Source organism: Rhincodon typus, unplaced genomic scaffold, assembly GCF_021869965.1.
Source record: "Rhincodon typus isolate 14 unplaced genomic scaffold, sRhiTyp1.1 hic_rhity00002314, whole genome shotgun sequence".
Taxonomy (NCBI): Eukaryota; Metazoa; Chordata; class Chondrichthyes; order Orectolobiformes; family Rhincodontidae; genus Rhincodon; species Rhincodon typus.
Genome location: NW_025967952.1, coordinates 807 through 20,391, shown reverse-complemented (window position 1 = coordinate 20,391; position 19,585 = coordinate 807). Strand labels below are relative to the sequence as shown.

Genomic DNA, 19,585 nt, shown 5'->3' with positions numbered 1-19,585 from the left:
TAAATGGAAGACGCCTTATTTTGTTCTCTATAATGTCTCATCCACCCCACCCAGTTCTTCCCAACAATGCCCCAGCAGTTAATAATCAATTCCTGGAACATCCAGCACAATTCTGGAATGCTAGCAACTACAAGCTGTTTCAGGACAGCATCGAATGAAATAATGGCCATGCCTGGTGATATAATGAGATACATACCAATGTACATGCTGAGCTGAGTGCTGGAATTGCTTTTGAGTTATAGCACTTTCAGTTGGGACTGGATTGGCTACCCAGAAGTCCAGGCTAATGCTCTGGAGACAAGTTAGATCCACCATGGCAGCTGAGGACATTTAAATTCAATTAATAAATCTGGAATAAAATGCTATTCTCAGTCACGACTTTTTAAACTACTAGATTATCAATAAAACCCATCCGGTTCACAACTGCACCGCAGGAAAAAGGCACCATGGCTGTGCCCACGCCATGGTGCGGCCGCACGAGTATTGCGTACAGTTCTGGTCGCCGCATTATAGGAAGGATGTGGAAGCATTGGAAAGGGTGTAGAGGAGACTTACCAGGATGTTGCCTGGTATGGAGGGAAGGTCTTATGAGGAACGGCTGAGGGACTTGAGGCTGTTTTCGTTAGAGAGAAGAAGGTTAAGAAGTGACTTAATAGAGACATACAAGATGATCAGAGGATTAGATAGGGTGGTCAGCGAGAGCCTTTTTCCTCGGATGGTGATGGCTAGCACAAGGGGACGTAGCTTTAAATTGAGGGGTGATAGATATAGGACAGATGTCAGAGGTAGGTTCTTTACTCAGAGTAGCAAGGGCGTGGAATGCCCTGCCTGCAAAAATAGTAGACTCGCCAACTTTAAGGGCATTTAAATGGTCATTGGATAAACATATGGATGATAATGGAATAGTGCAGGTTAGATGGGCTTCAGATTGGTTTCACAGGTCGGCGCAACATCGAGGGCCGAAGGGCCTGTACTGCGCTGTAATGTTCTATGTTCTATACAGAATGCAGCAGTTCAGCAGTGGTATTACTACCACTTTCTCAAGGCAATAAACAGGATAGGCAACAGATATCTGCCTTGTCGATGACAACCACATCCCATAAAGGCATATAAAAATTCACAAAAATTCCAGTTTACTCTACAACCCTCAGTTCTAATGAAAAGGGTTGGATCCAGAATGTCACAATTAGCTTTCTTCTTGCAGATTTCTACTGTGCTGCATTTCCAAGTGTGTGCGCTGAGTAGGCTGTTGCAAAGTTATATCCATTTACTATCTTGAAGTACCTTGAACAAACAATACAGGGATTCTCAAAGACTAAAAGAAGTGTTTTTATTAATACTTTTTAGCTGTAACACAATAGTGTACAGTTCTCTGCAGTGCAGGAATCTTCCAATAATTAAACAAGTCCAAACAAATGTTCATAACCACTAGCACAGTCACATTTCACATTTCACTAACCATTCATTCTTGGGGAATCTAAAAAAAACTGCCCTTGCACTGGAAAACAAATTCCTTTCCAGGGGTCACTGCACTTTACAGCATTAAAGAAAGCAAAAGCAAAAGAAAGATACATCAAAAGCAACGATCAGCCTCGATGAGTTGGTTCCATGCTCAGGATCATTTTAGGCAGTAGAGAAACACAGCTTCAGCGTGAACAGGTCAGGCCCATCTGTTTAATTTTGAATTTTCAGTAAATTCAAGAGGGAGACAAAAACAAGAGGTACACTCAGCATTAGTACACAAGTTGGCAAATAAATTTAACTAAAACTTCCTGTTCTGTAACAAAACATCTCTAACTGCATTACTGAAGTCCAAACTAGGAACATAGTGTGCTGGTTTTGCAGCTGATAATGTGGGCAAACACAGATTTCCTGGTTTATGGTTTGCGGTTTGTGCCTGAACAACAAGATATTTGGCTATCTTTATCAACGTACAGTGCAGTCTTGTTGATATCTGCCTAATCTGGGATTTCTATTTATTATAATCAGGTTACTCTGGAGAAACTGACAAGTGCACTAGGATACATTCCATGGGTACCACCACCAGGTTCTTCAAATGATACATCCCTTTTCCTCATGTTAACCTCAGACTGGAATTCAATATCTATTCAGTTTAGATTTATTCCAAAGTGAAGCCTGACAAATGTACAGTTCCTAACCCTACCCGATCAAGGCAGTGTCTATAAACAGCTCTGTGTGCTCAAATAGAGAATGTCCTCCAACTATTTAAACTTGCCCATATCTTTTACAATTAGTATCCCAAATACCACACTTGTAAGCATTTCCCAAATGCAAGTTAACATACAAGAACCAAAGCTACAATTAGTCAAAATGGGAGACTAAAGCAGAAAAAAAAGTGTTGTTTATTTTTGAATGGTTTTCACAGCAATCTGCAATGTATGGCCTAATTAACTTCATAAAAATCTACATAGAATTTACAACATAGAAACAGGCCATTCAAGTCAGCTATCCCACATAATTATTTAAGTTCCACATCCCTTTCTCATTTTCTATTATTATTTAGCTTCCCTTTAAATATTATCAAAGTTATTATCTCCACCTGGTAGCAAGTTTCACAGTCTAATCAATCCATGGATGAAAAAGGTTTCTCTAGAATTGTTTATTGAATCTAACGGATATTTATAAGTGGTTCTGGATTACCCCCAGAAGTGGTATCATCTACTTTATGTCTATCCTATTAAACCCCTTCATAGTTTCAAAGGAATATCTTAGTTTCATGCTACAAATCAGCCTTCTCTTTGTTAGAGAAAAGGGCTTGAGACTGCTCTGTTAGTTAAAAAATATACCTCAGTTCTGGTATCATTGTTATAATTTTTTTGGACTTTTCTGTAACTCTGAGTTTAAATAGTAATATTTACTCCTTCTGATGTTAATACTGCCTGCAATCAGTAACAGATTAACTGAATCAAGGATTAAAATACGTAGAATAGGAATAAGGTTACTTGTCCAATGTTTTTGGTGCTTTACAGCAATAGGTTAGCTATAACTAAACAATGTCCCATAATTAATATGTAATTGAAAATCCTTTAGGTTTAATATTGCATCCGTTTTATCACTTCATTAAAGGAACATACCTGGATTCTTTAGTCTGTAGTGATTCAGCAGAACTAATGCCTCAAAAGCATCACTCTTCAACTCATATTCCAGAAGGCCAGAAGAACTCTTCTCACCTAAAAAATGAGATTGTGGGAAAGTTAGCAGTGTTATTTGTCTGTGAATGGTCAGATATGAAATTTACTCCTGGCATTTATTGGGAGAGAAAATGAATCGTGTTAAAAAAAGCTCCCAAATAGAAACCTCCTGATTTTAAAATCAATCTTAATGATCTAATCAGTCATCGAGCATCACACCCAATGTCCCCCTTGCATGATGCACCAAAACAGCTCATTGCTAGCCTTTATTTAAGTGACAACTCTGAAATATCACAAACAAAAAAAAAATGTTGGATAAAGGCAGGTCTGTGGAGGGAAACACATTTAATGCTGAGTTCAACACGACTCTGCTACAGAACTGAAAGGGGCTGGAAAATTACACGTTTTAAGCTGTCAGAGGAGCGAGTAGAATAGATCATGACAGAAGGAATGTTAAAGATGATAAAATGGAGAATAAAATGTAACGGAGGCCACATTGTGAGCAAATACAGCAAACTGGATTCAAAGGAGGTATCATATCACTGCTTCATCTGTAGCACAACTTCGGGACTTGGACAGTAAGTAGAAAGACAACTGGGCGGTTGCATGGAAACTAACAACAACAGGTGGAAAATGAGGTGTTGTTCTGCCAGCTTGCATTGAGGTTCACTGGAACACTGCAGCAAACCAGAGACAGATGTTGGCCAGGGAACAGGGTAGTGCGTTAAAGTGGCAGGCAAGAGGTAGTTCAGAGTCTTTTTGCCTGCCACTTTAATGCACCACCCTGCTCCCTGGTCAACATCTCTGTCTCTGGCTTGTGCAATGTTCCAGCGAACAACACCTCATTTTCCACTTGGGGACCCTGCAGCCCTCTGGACTCAACACGGAGTTCAATCATTTTAGGGCCTAAACTCTCCTGTGTCTCAGCCCCCTAGCCCACACACCAGGCCTTGTTACCACATAACCTGCCATGTTGTTAGTTACTAATCATCCCCATTAACAACTATTCACCCTCCCAGCCTGATCATTATCAACTCTTTGTCTATCCAACTGCTCTTCTCTCTCAAGGCTCTATCCCATCGTTTAGTCCCTACCCCAAACCCCACCTTGTTTTTTTCTGCATATAAACTGACGTTTATCAGTTCTGACGACAGGTCACTGGACCCAAAATGTTAACTTTTTTCCCCCCTTCACAGATGCTGCCAGACTTGCTGAGCTTTTCCAGCAACTTTGTTTTTGTTCCCGATTCACAGTATCTGCAGTTCTTTTGGCTTTTCCCAGTATTTCCTGCTTTTATTTCAGATTTCCACTATCTGCAGTACTTATCTTACACTCAAATATTACAACTGATTTACGGTGAAACAATTTTGAACTTCAGGGTTAGGGTTTGACTGTGCTGGAATTTCGCCCTGCACTTCCAATAGATCATCCTCGAAAATCTCCACCACAATTTGATTTATTATTGTCACATATACAATGAAAAATACTGTTTTGTGTGCTGTCCAGAGAAATCATACCTTACACAAGTACATCAAGGTAATAGAACAAAATATAGAATATGGTGTTACAGCTACAGAGAGGGTGCAGAGAAAGATCAATTCTAATACATGCAGTCCAATCATAAGTCTAATAACAGCAGGGAAATAGCTGTTCTTGATTCTGTTGGTATGTGTTTTCAAACTGTTGTATCTTCTGCCCAATGGAAAAGGGTGGAAGAGTGTGTAATTGGACTGGAAGGGGTATTTGATTATCTGCTTTCCCAGGAAGTCACAAACAGACCTTCCATTCCACTTTCAATAATGCAGCAGGGCAGTTCACTTCGTGAAATACTAGCTGGCTCTCATGGATATAGAAAAAAGTAGACATTCATGTGTTCCATAATTCAGCATGATCATGGTGGATCTGATCATCCTGATCTCCACTTTCCTGCCTTATCCCTGCAACTCTCAGTTCCCTGACTGGCTATCTCAGCCTTGAATATACTTAACTCCTCAGTCTTGACATCTCTTTGTGGTACAGAATTCTGCAGACACTAAGCGCAAGGGAAAATAAAATCATCATTGTCCTCAAATTGGTGGCACCTTATTCTGAAATTACAGTCTCTGGTCCTAGTTTCTCCAATAAGGAGAATCTTGTATGTTTCAATAAATTCTCATTCTTCTAAACCCCATGAGTACTTGGCACAAGAAAACCCATACCCAGAATCGATCTAGCGAACATTCTTTTGGCTACCTCCAATGGCAGGACATCCTCCCTTAGATAAGGGGGCCAAAACTGTTCAGTATTTGAAATGTGGTCTCTCCCATAGCTCATTGCCCTGTCATACAAGACGTGCAACAACTGCCTTTTCATCTCCTTCCTTTGCAAAATCTAATGGCTCAAAAATTCCATGCAAGTGCAATGAGTTATTTGCACTTTGAACTTGGCATACTGCCCATGTACACCTTGCACTGCCTATAGATGTGGACTTTTCTACGCTGCTGAAGTATAAAACAGAATTCCAATTCTTTACCCAATTTCAGGTCAGTCTCTGCTATGTTTCGAATGATGCTTAATGGAAGTTAGAGCACCTATCTTTGTGCTAGATTTTTTAAAATCATTAAAGATTAACATCACAGCTAATAACTTTAGATCCCAATTTGCTTCTACAATTTTCTTACTGCTAATGATTACTGCAGGAGTACTATTAGGAATGTAGGTAGTTTGGGCTGGTGTTAGGCTTAATGGCCAGTGAGATGGTTTGCACCCTTGAAGTTTACCCACATTTCTCCAGCATGTCTTAGGTCATAGAAGCCTTTAGTCTTTGCAAGCTTCGAGCTTTCCAGTGGTGCTAAAACCACTTACACTACCTCCACCCATCACCCCAACCTGCCTAGACCAGTCATGTTCCTCTATCAATCATTCCTACCCCCCAGTCTATCACAGGTTTCTTCTTTCCCCTCGCACACCATGTTCAAAAATTTTTTAATCAATACCATTCAAAAGTTCTGGCAAAAGGTTATCAACTTGAAATGTTATCACTTCTCATTCTAAAGCAGGTGCCTGATCTGAACTTTCCAGCACCTTTCGGTTTTAGTACAATAAAACATGAATGCCATTCTGGTCCAAACTAAAACGTTCTCCCTTATTGTACCACTTACAATGCAGTATTGTAAAACCATCTCAAACAGATGGAAGTGTAGCATTTGGGAACATAATCCAGATTCCGAGCATCAAGACCAGCATTACCGTGAGGTACCTTAGCAACTACTACTTTAATTGTGCCAATTACTTTTTTACTTCTTCAGCCAATCTTCCTTTGTGTTCAAATAAGTGTATCTCACGACACAGGTAGTGGGTTAAGTGGACTCAGGTGATAGATATGTTAAACAGATGCTTTTAACCTTAGGTTTTGGGACATTTGCGCTGCTATGGTAACGTCCCTACCCCCAAACCGCAACACCTGGGCTCAAGTCCCACCCGCTCAAGAGATGCGTAATAACATCTCTGACCATGTTGTTTAGGAAACTAGTTTAACCTTAGGTGTCTGGTGGCCCTCTTGTGGCGCAGAGAGGCCTGCGTTCAAGTCCCACCTGCACCAGCTGTATAATAACATCTCTGAACAGGGTGATTAGAAAAACAGGTTTTAAAAAAGAACAAACCTCAGATGTAGATAACACAGTGTGGAGCTGGAGGAACACAGCAGGTCAGGCAGTGTCAGAGGTGCAGGAAAGTTGACGTTTCGGGTCAGGACCCTTCCTCAGAAATGAGGGGACCTGACCTGAAACGTCAACTTTCCTGCTCCTCTGACGCTGCCTGACCTGCTGTATTCCTCCAGCTCCACACTGTTATCTCCAACTCCAGCATCTGCAGTTCTTACTATCTTGGAGTGAGTTAAAACCTCAGATGCAGGAGCTCTTGTGGTGCAGCAGTAGTGCCCTTTACCCCTGGACCAGGAGGCCTAGGTTCAAGACCCACCTGCTCCAGAGGTGTGTAATAACATCTATGACCAGGTTGATTAAAACTTAGCCTTGGGGTGGCCTGAGGAAGTTAGAAATTAAGGCATGATTCTTAATGAATTATTCTGGACAGCATTTATGTGGACATTAGAGGAAAGAATGCAGTGCTGAAGTAATGACCTCAATATTCAAAAAGATTTGTCATGCCTATCATACACCTAATGTTCCAGATCTGGCTGTCAGGAAATGGCTGGCAGTGCCAGGTGACTTCATTTTATGTCTCAGTCTGTCCAGGAACCAAATGTGCCTGGGAGCTTTTGAAAAAACACAGATGGATTTCTTAAGTACAAACTGAGTACATTTGTAGCTTGGGTTGTGGATGAGGTTGTAGACTTGCTCACCGAGCCAGCGTGTTTGGTTTCAGACATCGTCACCCTAGCAGGGTGACAAAACATCTGCAACCAAACACACTGGCTCGGCGAGCAAGTTTACAACCTAAACAGAGTACCTTTGGTACTCAATGGAAAATAGATTCATCAAAAAATGGCTGCTAGGCTCAGCGGGCATTGAGGATGAACCATCAAAAAGCTTTCCAGTGAGCAGATAGTTACTAATATGATCAATTATCAATCATTCTTCCATTGTAAATCAATCACCCTGGCTCCAATCCATTATAAAGGACAATGGAATTCACTGAACTATGTTTTAAAAGAGTGAAGGAAAGTCAAACGTTCATTAAATGTACAAGAGAACCTTGCAAAGCTGTCTGGAATTCAGCAATAGGAAGAAAAGGCCTATTCCTCCAGCAAAAGGAACAGAATGCAGTCATTCGGAAAGGGAGAGACTTGGGCTAATGAACCAAGTCTCATCAAGAGATACAACTCTACAAAAATCTGGTCAAAACTTGTGGCTGGAAAACGAAGGCAACTCCAACCGTCCTTCATCCAAAGAGCCACAAAAGAGAATCCATTCAGTTTAGCAACAATGCATTTTAAAGAGACTGAAATTTGAACATTTATTACTACTAATTCCACAAATAGCCTACTCATATCTTGTCCCTAGAATCCATCTTGTGTGTCTGGTGCCCAAGGGAGTGACTGGGCTTCATTGTGTTTACATCTCAGAGTCATGTGTAAATAAGTTTTTTTTTTCTGATTTAAACTCAACCCAAAAACGTGTTTATATCTGAAAGTCATCACATTCAAAGATTTAAAACACTCCCTCTGGAACATATCTTATTGTGAATAACAAAGGGGAGGGGAGAAACTGAATAAGTTCTCCACTATCTGGTTTGCCTATCTGTAACTAGACCGCTAGTGTCAGATACACAGACTGAACTATCAATGCATTTAAGAAAAGAATAATATTTTTAAAAGAGAGAATTAAATGTGATCTGTTGTTAGGTTATGCCAACATGCTCCAAATCAGAACCAGTCAGCCATGAGAGTCTGGTTCTAAACAAGCTCAAACTCAATGTAGCTACCAGACAGTAGTTGGAGACATGCCAAACTGACTTTCTGATAGAAAAACTTTAAATTCCTGTGCTTGAGATGTCAGTTTGGCTCATGACTTTTTTCATTTTGTGTAATCGTCTGATTTGACATGCACTTTCACTATTTAAATAAAGCTCACCCTGCCATTGCTACTGTGGCTTATTCATTAAATTGCATACAGCTGGTCTGAGAGAAATTATCTGATTTCAGCTGGGATCAAGGCAAGGCTGAAAGATGATGTACCTAAATAAACCTGCTACTGTTCCCCATCCCACATTACTACCTGGGGAATACTGATGGAAAAAAAGTGTGCAGTTGGGGCAACATTGGGTTAGAGTGCCACGGTTGAATAGCATGCTAAAAAATTAATATTGAGATGAGATTCAGGTAAAATAAAGAATCAGGATACAATCATGCAATCACAAGGAAGGCAGGAGCTGCAAGTAGTTCACCTTGATCCCAATTTGCCAATGGCGTTGCTAGAATAACAAAATCGAAAGCAGGACACATTCATTGAAAATGGTATACCCGTGCAATTGGTTTCAACCCACACCTATGACACCAGGAGCACCAAATGACTAGACTGAGACAAAGGCAGTCCAAACACATGCGGGAAACATTTCTGCCAAAGCATACGAAGGTGACAAAAAGCAGATTAACAAGGAAAGTAAAGTGGTGCCCAAAAGAATAGACACCAATATCAAAAGTGAAAAATCTACCCTGCAATAATTAGCAGGCTTGGTTTCCTTCTCTAAACCTAAAATTCCAGAGTTATCAACTTAACACAGCCAGATTACAATTAATAAACAAAACAATGGATAGCTTTCAAGAGATGAGTCAGCAGAGCTCCTCTTTCTCCAATCATGATCACTATCTTTCACGAGTGATTGAGCCAATTTTTTTATTTATTCATTCACTTGTAGGATGTGAGCATCGCTGGCTGGCCAGAGTTTATTACCCATTCCTAGTTGCCCTTGAGAAGGTGCTGGTGAGCTGCCTTCCTGAACTGCAGCAGTCCAGGTGTTGTACATTGACCCACAATGCCTTTAAAGGAGGGAATTCCAGGATTTTGACCCAACGACAATGAACAAACAGTAACATACTTCCCGGTCAGAATGGTGAGTGGCTTGGAGGGGAACTTTCGGGGGGTGGTGTTGCCACATATCTACTGCCCTCTTCTAGATAGAAGTGATCATAGGCTTGGATGGAGATGTCCAAGGATCTTTGGTGAATTTCTACAGTGCAACTTGTAAATAGTATGCACTGCTGCTACTGAGCACCAGTGGTGGAGGGAATGGATATGGTGCCAATCATGAGAACTTGCAGTAAATTAAAGCTGATTTTGTTTCCACTTTTGGCCAAGACTGAATGGCAATGTTAATTTTTTTTTGCAATGAATATCAAACCTATGTTAAGTCCACATAGCTCAAACCAACATATGAATCAACATCAACCTTGCAGCCATTAGCTGCTGCAATACAATTAATTTTAACTAAATCTTTAACATGTACAATAGCCACTAATTAATTTTGGAGAAGGGAGCTAGTATCATGAAACAAAGCTACTAATTTTTAAATCTTCATCAAGCACAGAAATCCCAGCTTGTCAATAACAATTAGCTCCTTGAAGCATCAAGAAGGGAAAGGTCATTGACTGCTTCAACCTTTTTGTTTTGAACAGTGTTCAAGTACTGATTCTCAACACATGGCTCTCAATTTCCCCCACTCCCACATTAAACACAATATAAAGGCAGCTATTAAAAACACCCAGAAGGCCCTGATAAACATTCCTGCCAGAAAAAAAAGTCAGTAGCAACCAAATGCTGGAAAGATTTTCCATTATTGCCAGTTGTATCAAAGCAAAATAGAAAAAAGTAGGTTAGTGAAATTTCAAACTTATACAAGAACAAAGTTGCCTTAAGAATGGGTAATCTGGTTATGCCTCCCACAGATTCTACCAAAACAAAAGACAGACTGTAAACAAATGTGAATATACAGAGGTGGAAACCAGAGTGCCCTTTATATTAAAGGTCATTGAGAATCACCTTGACCTTGCATTTATTAAATATATTGGCTGCTCAAACCTAAAGTAGGCAGAGCCATTTAAATAATACAATTACTGACTCACCACTTCAAAGCATGTTACTTTCCTGATCGTAACCCCTATCCTAAGTGAAGTGGCACTAGGCACATTCACAGCTGATTGAGCCCAGTTTTCCATTTTAAAAACGTGACCCCTACTCCCAAAGCCAATCCTTGGAGATAGCAGTAGGTCATTTAAAATTCCACCCATTATCTGCCAGTGAAGTACAGCTTGCATTACAATTCAGTGTATTAGACTCCAATGTGAAAAACTGACAAATTTTTTATTACAGATAAAGATAGATAAATAGATAGATAAACTCCTTCTTGCACATAACTAACCTGAAATCTTAAGAACCATTACTTAAAGCTGCATTTGTATAGCTAATTGGTCAGCAACACCAATTTTATGATGTATTCTAAACATCATTCACCCAGATCTGTGTAAATGCTGAGATACATACACTCCTCCCTAACCTGACAGGAAACTGCTCTCACACCAGCCTTCCAGCATCACGACTCGTATGGTTCACAATTAGTAATTTTTTTTTAATTAAAACTCTGAGCTAATGGGATTAAAGTTATATGATCAGCTGTCACCTGAACTCATCACAACTGCATGACAAGTAAATACTACATTCTCAAGTTCCACTGAAGGAAAACAGACAGTAATTAATGAAGACATCTGAAGTTGGCTCCTACCTTGGTTTCCTTTTGATCCAGCTGGAGCAGGTTGCAAAATGCCAAAGATCATAAAAAAAAGCACAAAATTAAACAAGTTTCCCTGCATGCATACAGTTATTAACTTAAATTCTCAAAAATTTCAGATATCTACTCAATTACAAAGTCAGAGTATCCCTTCCTTCAGGTTAAAGTAACATATTGGAAAATATTAGTTTACAGTATTAGTTTTGTAATAATAGCCAATATTTCGCAAACAGCAAGTATACTATTGCATGAAGTATCCCAGTCAGACCAGTCAAAAAGATAGCAAGACACCTCATAAGTAACACAACACTGCTTATGAGTACAATGCTGCTAACAGCTTTTGCAGCTACTTGGTACCCTCCAGAAAAATGTTACAACAATACTTCTACATTCATCAAAAAAATATTCTCTCAGAATAGACAAATTAGAACAGAATGAAGTAGTGAAAATTTCATACAACCACCATTATCCCTCACATTTTGAAATCAGAACGACAACGGAACTATAAAATTAATATTAGTTGCAAAGGGTCACTTACTTTTTCCACTGAAAAATATAATACTTTTAGGCCTCTTCACATTAGCTTTGTCAGATATCTGGAAGTAAAGTGAAAATTTACCAACCTGATCTATGCCCAGACATCAAAGTTGTCAAGATGTATCAAATAATTAAATGCAGAGCAAAATAAAATCAGTTTAGTATGCTCATCTATTCAGTTGAGTTATCACTTGCTAAATACTAACCACCCTTGCATTTCAACCACTCTCCTGGAGCTTACTCTCCATTTTAGGATGCAAGAGAGGAAAAGATAGATTGACTTTTAACAGTTAGGATTTCAGAGGTGGTAACTGAAGTTTCACAAATTATAAATTTAAAAGTCAGGATATCAAGGAAGATAAAAACTCAGAGGTCATGAGGACGAGAGTCTACAATGTGGTTCTATGAAATCTCAGCTTCAAGTCAAACAGGCCAGAAATTCTGCTGAAATCTATCTTCTGCTTGTCTGCATGTTGACCACCACGCAAAAAAATCTTCAGGGTATTAAAAGGCATTAAAATGCAATTGGGGCCTATCTTCCTATGTTAAGAGTTACACAAAGTCTTGGAACTAAAGACAATTTTGTTAATTAACTTAAGCAAAAAATCTGTCACTCGGCTTTAAATACCAAATCAAAGCATGATTACACTGAAAAATCATTCTTAAAGACACATTTTCTGATGACAGCTATTTTATCAGTCAGTAAGTACATCAATATACAAAGCACAACAGTAGGGAAACTACAGTTGTGAATATTTATGGTTTACAAGAGGGTTGTGAATGCTCAGTCGTCAATGCTGAGGATGACAACATGTGATTTCATTGAAATTACAGACAGGATAGATTCTGAAAAGATGTTTTTCCTGGCTGGGGATGTTTGCAGCCAGCAGACAAGAGTCTCAGAATATGGGACAACCCATTTAGGATTAATTTAGGGAAAAATGTCTTCAGAGGGTTCTGAATCTTTGCAATTTTCACTTCTTTACCCCAGAGAGTTGTGGAAGTTCAGGTCACTGAATATGTTAAGGATAGAAATCAAGGGATATGGGATTAGCACAGGAAATGGCATTGAGATAGCTGATCAGGTTTAATATTGAATGGTGGATCAGGTTCAAGGGACAGAAGGGCCTGTTCCTTATCCTAAATTCCTAGAACTGGATAGGGGAGTTGATTGAAACATCAGTCAAGATCTTATTGAGTAACAGAGCAGGTTTGAGAGCAGTGTGGTCTACTCAACATCTATTTTAAGCGATCTTAAACCTTCAGAGGTACAACAGTTCAGTTCACTTTTACACCACAGCAGGAGCAGAGGACTTTCAATCCTGTGCTGCCTCGTTTCAGCAGATTTGAGAACAAGATATTGCTCAGTGGACACCTGCTACCACCACAGAAGAACAAAGATATATTAAATACAAACCTGCTGGAATATTTCTTCTGTAACAGATGGAGGAGCACTAAAGAAGTGTAGCATGTTGTTAGGTTTCTGGATTCGATTTTTGGCAGCTTGTTTCAGATTTGTGAACCGGTTGTTTCGATTAGTTGAGTAATCCTTGAAGCTACAAGAGCCATCCTCTAACTCAAATGACTGGCCAGGAACTATTACCTTCTGTTTTGACACACTGTGGAGACATGGGAAAACACATTTCAGCAACATAGCCGAAACATCAACCAAAATTACTGGATCCAAGCTCCCTGGCATCAGTTTTCTTACCATACATTTATATGCTGGCCAAACAGAAAATTCTCAGTGTTCAGGCATGTTAGGGCTCGGTCTACTGCAAATCCATCGCTCATTTCTACCATGGCGGCTCCAGGTTTGCTTTTTAAGAATTTAACCTACAAGACAGATTTATACACAACCATGAGTGGTCACATTCCTGTTTTTTTTTGGCTGTTTTGTATTGCCTATCCAGTAAGTGCATCACACTTAAATATCGCCACGTAGCTGTGTTGGTGCAGTATCACTTGGGGGGGAGGGGGCATAATTTACAGTAGTCTTCTGAAAATATAGACTGAAATGTTACTGAAATCCAACAGAAATGGCAGCACGATTTCAAAATTTCAAAGCTTCAAAACAACTAAACAGTGAAAATGGGTCCACAACAACAATTCATATTCTTCAAAAAAATGCATCAAGACATACCTTATGCACATTGCCATAAAGACAGAAGATATTGAACACCTTGTCTGGGTTCATTCTCTTAGTATCTAGCCCATAAACAATCAGCACTGGGCTATCAGCCAGAGGACCATAATCGGCATGTGGCGGAGGTGGAGGTGGTGGTGCTGCACCACCATATTGAGCTGAGTACCGCCGTGAAGGTGGACCCCTACGAGGACCTCCCACTGATGGTGGTGGTGGTGGAGGACCCATTCCCCTGCCTTCGTAGTGATGCGGTGGAGCATAGTCATCATCATCCTCATCATCATAATAGCCATGGTATGTTGAAGGAGGGTAGCCATGACCTGTTTAAATCGGAACAAGAGCGTGGTCAGAAGCAAGCAAAAGAAAAGCACAAATTTAAAACAAAATCCAAGCTGGTCCTCTCCCTTTAGAGAGATATTTTGAAACCACATGGTTACTAATATGAATCAGTGGCAGAATCTGCACCTTAATCAGGTAGTCGTGGCTTCAAGCCCCAATCCTGGCATTGATTACACAAGTGCTAACACCAGGCACGTACATACAAAATTAAGCAGAAGTTGGCCATTTGATCCTTCAAATCTACTGCACCATTCAAGATGACTGTGGGTCATCTGTTTCGTGCTCCAAACTCCACATTCCCATCTACCACAATAACCTTTGACTTCCCTAACAAAAATCTATTCACATCTGTCTCAAAGATAATCAATGACCCCACCTCCACCGCCTTCTGAAGCATACAGTTTCAAAATCACACAACCCAAGAGAAAAGAAATTCCTCTCATCTGTGCCCAAAAGAAGTCAACCCCTAATTTTAAAAGAGAGCATTTCCAACTTCTGCACTCACTCACAGAGGAAACATCCTTTTCACATCCATCCGGTCAAGACAATTCATGAATTTATACACTTCAATCAAATCATTCTTTGTCTTCTAAATTCCAGTGAAAACAAGTCCATCCTGACCAATCTTTCCTTACACACAACCCACTAATTTCAGGCAATCTGTTGAACCTCCTCTGAATCACCAACATATTTCCTGAAATAAAGACAAAATTGCACAGTATTTGAAGTGTGGTCTGACCAATGGCTTGTATAACTCAAGCATAAAATCCTTACTTTTATGTTCAATTTCTCTCATATTAAGGAACTGCATTCCATTAACCTCTTAATTACTTGCTTTAACTGCAAACTAAGTTTCTGTGACTTATGCACTAGTATACTTGGATCTTTCTGCACCTCAGAATTCTGCAATCATTCTCCATTCAAGTAATATTCTGCTGTTTAATTCTTCTTGCTAAAATGAAACACTTCATATTTTCTCACATTATACCCTATGTGCAGTTTTTATCCACTCAACCTACCTAAATACTCCTTTGTCATATAATCTTCACTACACACTTTCTTTTGTGCCTTGTGTAAATTTAGCCACCATGTCCCCTCATCTAAGTCATTATTATATATTGTAAAATGTTGACAGAACAGCACTGACTCCTGCCAGACCCCGCTTACCACATCTTGCCAATCTGTAAAACAGCCATTAACGTAAACCCTGTTTTCTGCCCACCAGCCAGCCAATCCCTAGCCATGCTGGTATATTGTTCTCTACACCAGAAGCTCCTATTGTGCACAACAACAGCAAGCATGCACTACAGCAATCTAAATAGGGAATCACAAGCTAAAAGATTATTATAATTACACAACAAACATTGGGTTGTTTTTAGAAGGAACACGAGGAGGATATTTGGCCCCAAAAACCCACTCTGCCATTCAATGTGATCACGGCTGTTGCTCTCAATACTGTACTCTCACTCTATCATACTCCTTGACACATTTAGCCTCCAGAAATTACTTTTATTAAATATATTCAGTGGCTTAGCCTCCACAGAGAATTTCACAGGTTCTCAAAACACTTTGTATCATTGTCAAGTGTAGGTAGACTTGACAACTTCACAGCATGAAATCTGGCAAACACACCCACCTGACAAACACTAACTGGGGAAGCTGCAGCAGGGACTAATTTAGATACCTATTAATTCTTAGGCACATAGAAGGGGGAAAAAAAAAAAACTTACACTACAGTAGATAATTCATTTTTCAAAAAAAAAATTTATTAAATCTATTAAAAAGACACATTCTGGGATTGCAAGGCAGTACTGACAAAAAAAAAATCATAGAATCCCTATAGTGCAGAAGCAGGCCATTCAGCCCATCAAGTCCTCACCAAGCCTCCAAAGATTATCGCACCCAGACCCACTCCCACTAACCCTAACCCTGTAACCTTGCACTTCATATGGCTAACCTACCCATTCCTGGACACTACAGGAAAATTTAGCATGGCCAATCTACCTAGAGTGCACATCTTTGGACTAAGGGAGGAAATGGGAGCACCCGGAGGACACCTATACAGGCACAAAGGTGGAACTGAACCCAGGTCCCTGGGGCTGAGGCAGCAGTGCTAACCACTGAGCCATCACGCCACCCAATATTCAAAATAGGGTACATCAATTGGGGACAATGAATTCATCTACATTTGTCTTGGTTTGCTTTTACAGGCGGATTAAGTCCAAAATGATGTCAGTTTTTGATCACCTTTCTTATAATAGCCCCGCAATTTCTTCAATTACGCATCAATCCCTGCTTTGTGTTGAAATAGTATATTTCAGGTCCAACCACCACACCCATATAATTGAAACTGGCCCACCGTACAGCACCAGCAGTTTCCTGCATCAGACCAGATAACACCCAGGGAGCTAAAAGTGGAAAATAACAAACTAATTTTTAAATTCTATTCAGACACACAGATAATCTAGAAAACAATTGTGGAATTTGAGATTGCTAAGAGAAGTTGGGAGTTTTATAATACATAGGCGTAAAAGATTTTAAGTTGAACTTAGCTGTCGACATAACACATGGTAAGGCTATATACAAGACTTCACCCAGTGAGGTTAGCAAGTCTACCCACACTTGACTGCTACAAACTAGCATATTCACAAACCCACCTGCTATAGCAACATTCAATTTGGGCAAGAAATGATTCAAGAATTTGACATATTGTGACCTTATTAAAAGCAAACAGATTTATTCCTGTCCCCTTGAGCAAAGAAAATAATTGCAATGACTGTCTAAAAATTAAGCTTCTGCCCCTGACACTAAAGCCGAACACTGGACATATTCCCCTTTTTAAATTTGAGTAGAGGAGAGACTGAACGAACACACTACATTAAAAGTGGAGATAGTGAGGATATTTTTCACACATCTTTACTCACCAAAGTTAGATGGAGCATCACCAAGCAAGGCAGGCAATCTAGTGCGCTTGTTTGAAGGCTCTGCAATAGAAATAGAACAAATCTAACAACAAATCACATCTAGCATGAATAAAATATTAACAATTGTTATACACAAGGTCTCAGTTTCAGAACTATTTTAAGTAGAATTGCCCAAGCATGTAATACTAAACAGACTTAACAGAAGTCAATTTTAAAAAGTATAATCAAAAAGACCATAGTTTGCACAAAGGAAGACAAAACTAATACATAAATGAGTCTACTTACAGCAGTGCTAGGGCACAAGGTCCAAGTGAACATTATCTTACCACTTATGCCTCAACAGCAACAAATGGCAGTTTGAAAGATGGTTCTCCATCAAACATACGGTTGCAAGCAGATTCGACACAGGCTTGAAACTTCAATCCTGCATCATACATTTTACAGTAAATGAACACCATAGAAGTACAAGATTACAATTAGAAAGAACTGTCTACACATCATATTTCTTTATTTGCACTTTAAAAAGCTTACAGCACACAGATGAAGTTACAGAAGAAATGCATTTTAACACTGAAAGACTGCAGGTCAGAGTGTGTGAGAAATGACTTAAGAAAAACTGTTCTTCTGTGTTTGAGCCCTCAAGGATTCCCAATTGTTGTTGGTTCATTTGAAAACGTGTGTTCATTTTTCGCACTGATTTCCATTGTACACGAAGTGAGCAGGGTCTACATATTTCCTTTTAGGCTAACTGGTGATGATAGCTTATGCAAATGCAAGTATTGCTACACAGTAGGTAGAAGATGCTGTGGGCCATGTTTCAGATCAGGTCCCAGACCAGAAAGTGTAATAGAATTGGAAACTTGATTCATATTTTATCATTCTATACATTCATGTATCTGGGTTGCTAGTTAACTAAATTTTATTTCGTACATCATAAAAGGGTCCAACAGTTTTCACTTTACAATGTTTAAACTTGGTCAGTGACCATATCTGAAATAAACCCAAATTCAAGTTCAGCCAAACCAAAACTGCAAAGTCAGTGCTCTGGGAAGCTTTCAAATGGATGAGCTGATTCTAAAGGGTTGATGCCATCTATACACTGTCTATTTTAGCTAGGAAAGCACCAAATGGTCTGAAATGTGGGCTTCAATATCTGTTGGGAGCAGGAAGAATATCAGTCAAGAGTTATGCTCACAGTTTTCTTCCCTACAACCTTTTCTTCACATGAAGATAAGCTAGGCATGGACAAAATGAGGCTCTGCTACAACATCCATGCAGATGAGTCACCTGCTGGCTTTCACAGGGGCCTTGATTCTGGCAGGCAAATAGCAACTTGGCAAGATACAGATATTATACCTCAGGCTAATACAGAAGCGAGAAACAGAAAAGCAGAAAGATAAACATTACATCCAAGCATTTCCCTCCTAATTTTTTTATAGTGATAAGCAACAAAGGGACTTGGTCATGTTTCTACAGATGAACCATTGCCCCCACATTCCAAATACCTTGTTTAAATAGGATGTAAAATGTTGAAGTGACAAATCAATCATATTAACAGACCAACAGTCCCATGGGGGCATGTTTTTAAAATTGATTTAGTATTTCTACAGATTGGTCTTGACTCTTTTGCTCCTAATAATCTCTGGATGGCTATAGGCATCACGAAGTTTACATAGTAAGCTTATGTTCTCCATTACATGGTGGTGTTCGGCAACACACCATAACTGTCAAAAGAGTTCTATAATGAAGGCCCACTTGCCCTGAACTGTGACTGAACCATGGTATTCAGCTCATCCATTTCATGGCCACTGCTTACATTGGTCTTTGTAGTTTAAAAGAATTTAAGAATTGCTGTAAATTAACATTTTAAAATCGAAGCTTCTCATCTTGAACTGAAGACAATTCGCAAGAAATACTGAAGTAAAGGGAAAACAATCTGTACTCCATACATTATGAATGTTTTACTTTTACTTTGGAATTTCCTGCAAAAATGTCTTTTTTCAACAATACTCAATTCTGCAAACATCTTTTTAAAATAATTTATGTAATGTATTTTTAACAACTCGAATCAGAAAGTATTCGGGGCGAAATTTGGAATTACAAACGGATAGTTAAGCACTGTTCATTGGCTTACAATTTCAGAATAGGGCCAAATAACCTCCATTTGCACTGAAACATCTTGGAAATTTAGTGAAAAAGAACTCTGATTAGTTGACACATTACATATGCAGATTCCCGATGCAATTTCATGAAATATTCTTCTCCTC

General features: G+C 39.4%; 1 protein-coding gene across 1 annotated transcript; it reads right to left on the bottom strand.

Moving 5' to 3' along the window:
- Window positions 1-1,313: 1,313 nt before the first annotated feature.
- On the bottom strand, window positions 1,314-17,378 carry LOC109921670 (heterogeneous nuclear ribonucleoprotein L-like; the record flags this gene model as incomplete). Its single annotated transcript, XM_020521709.2, has 8 exons — window positions 1,314-1,670; window positions 3,096-3,191; window positions 11,367-11,387; window positions 11,911-11,968; window positions 13,327-13,528; window positions 13,621-13,745; window positions 14,053-14,375; window positions 17,319-17,378. Coding segments are annotated over 8 exons (932 nt in total), but the record flags the coding sequence as incomplete, so codon positions are not given.
- Window positions 17,379-19,585: the final 2,207 nt, after the last annotated feature.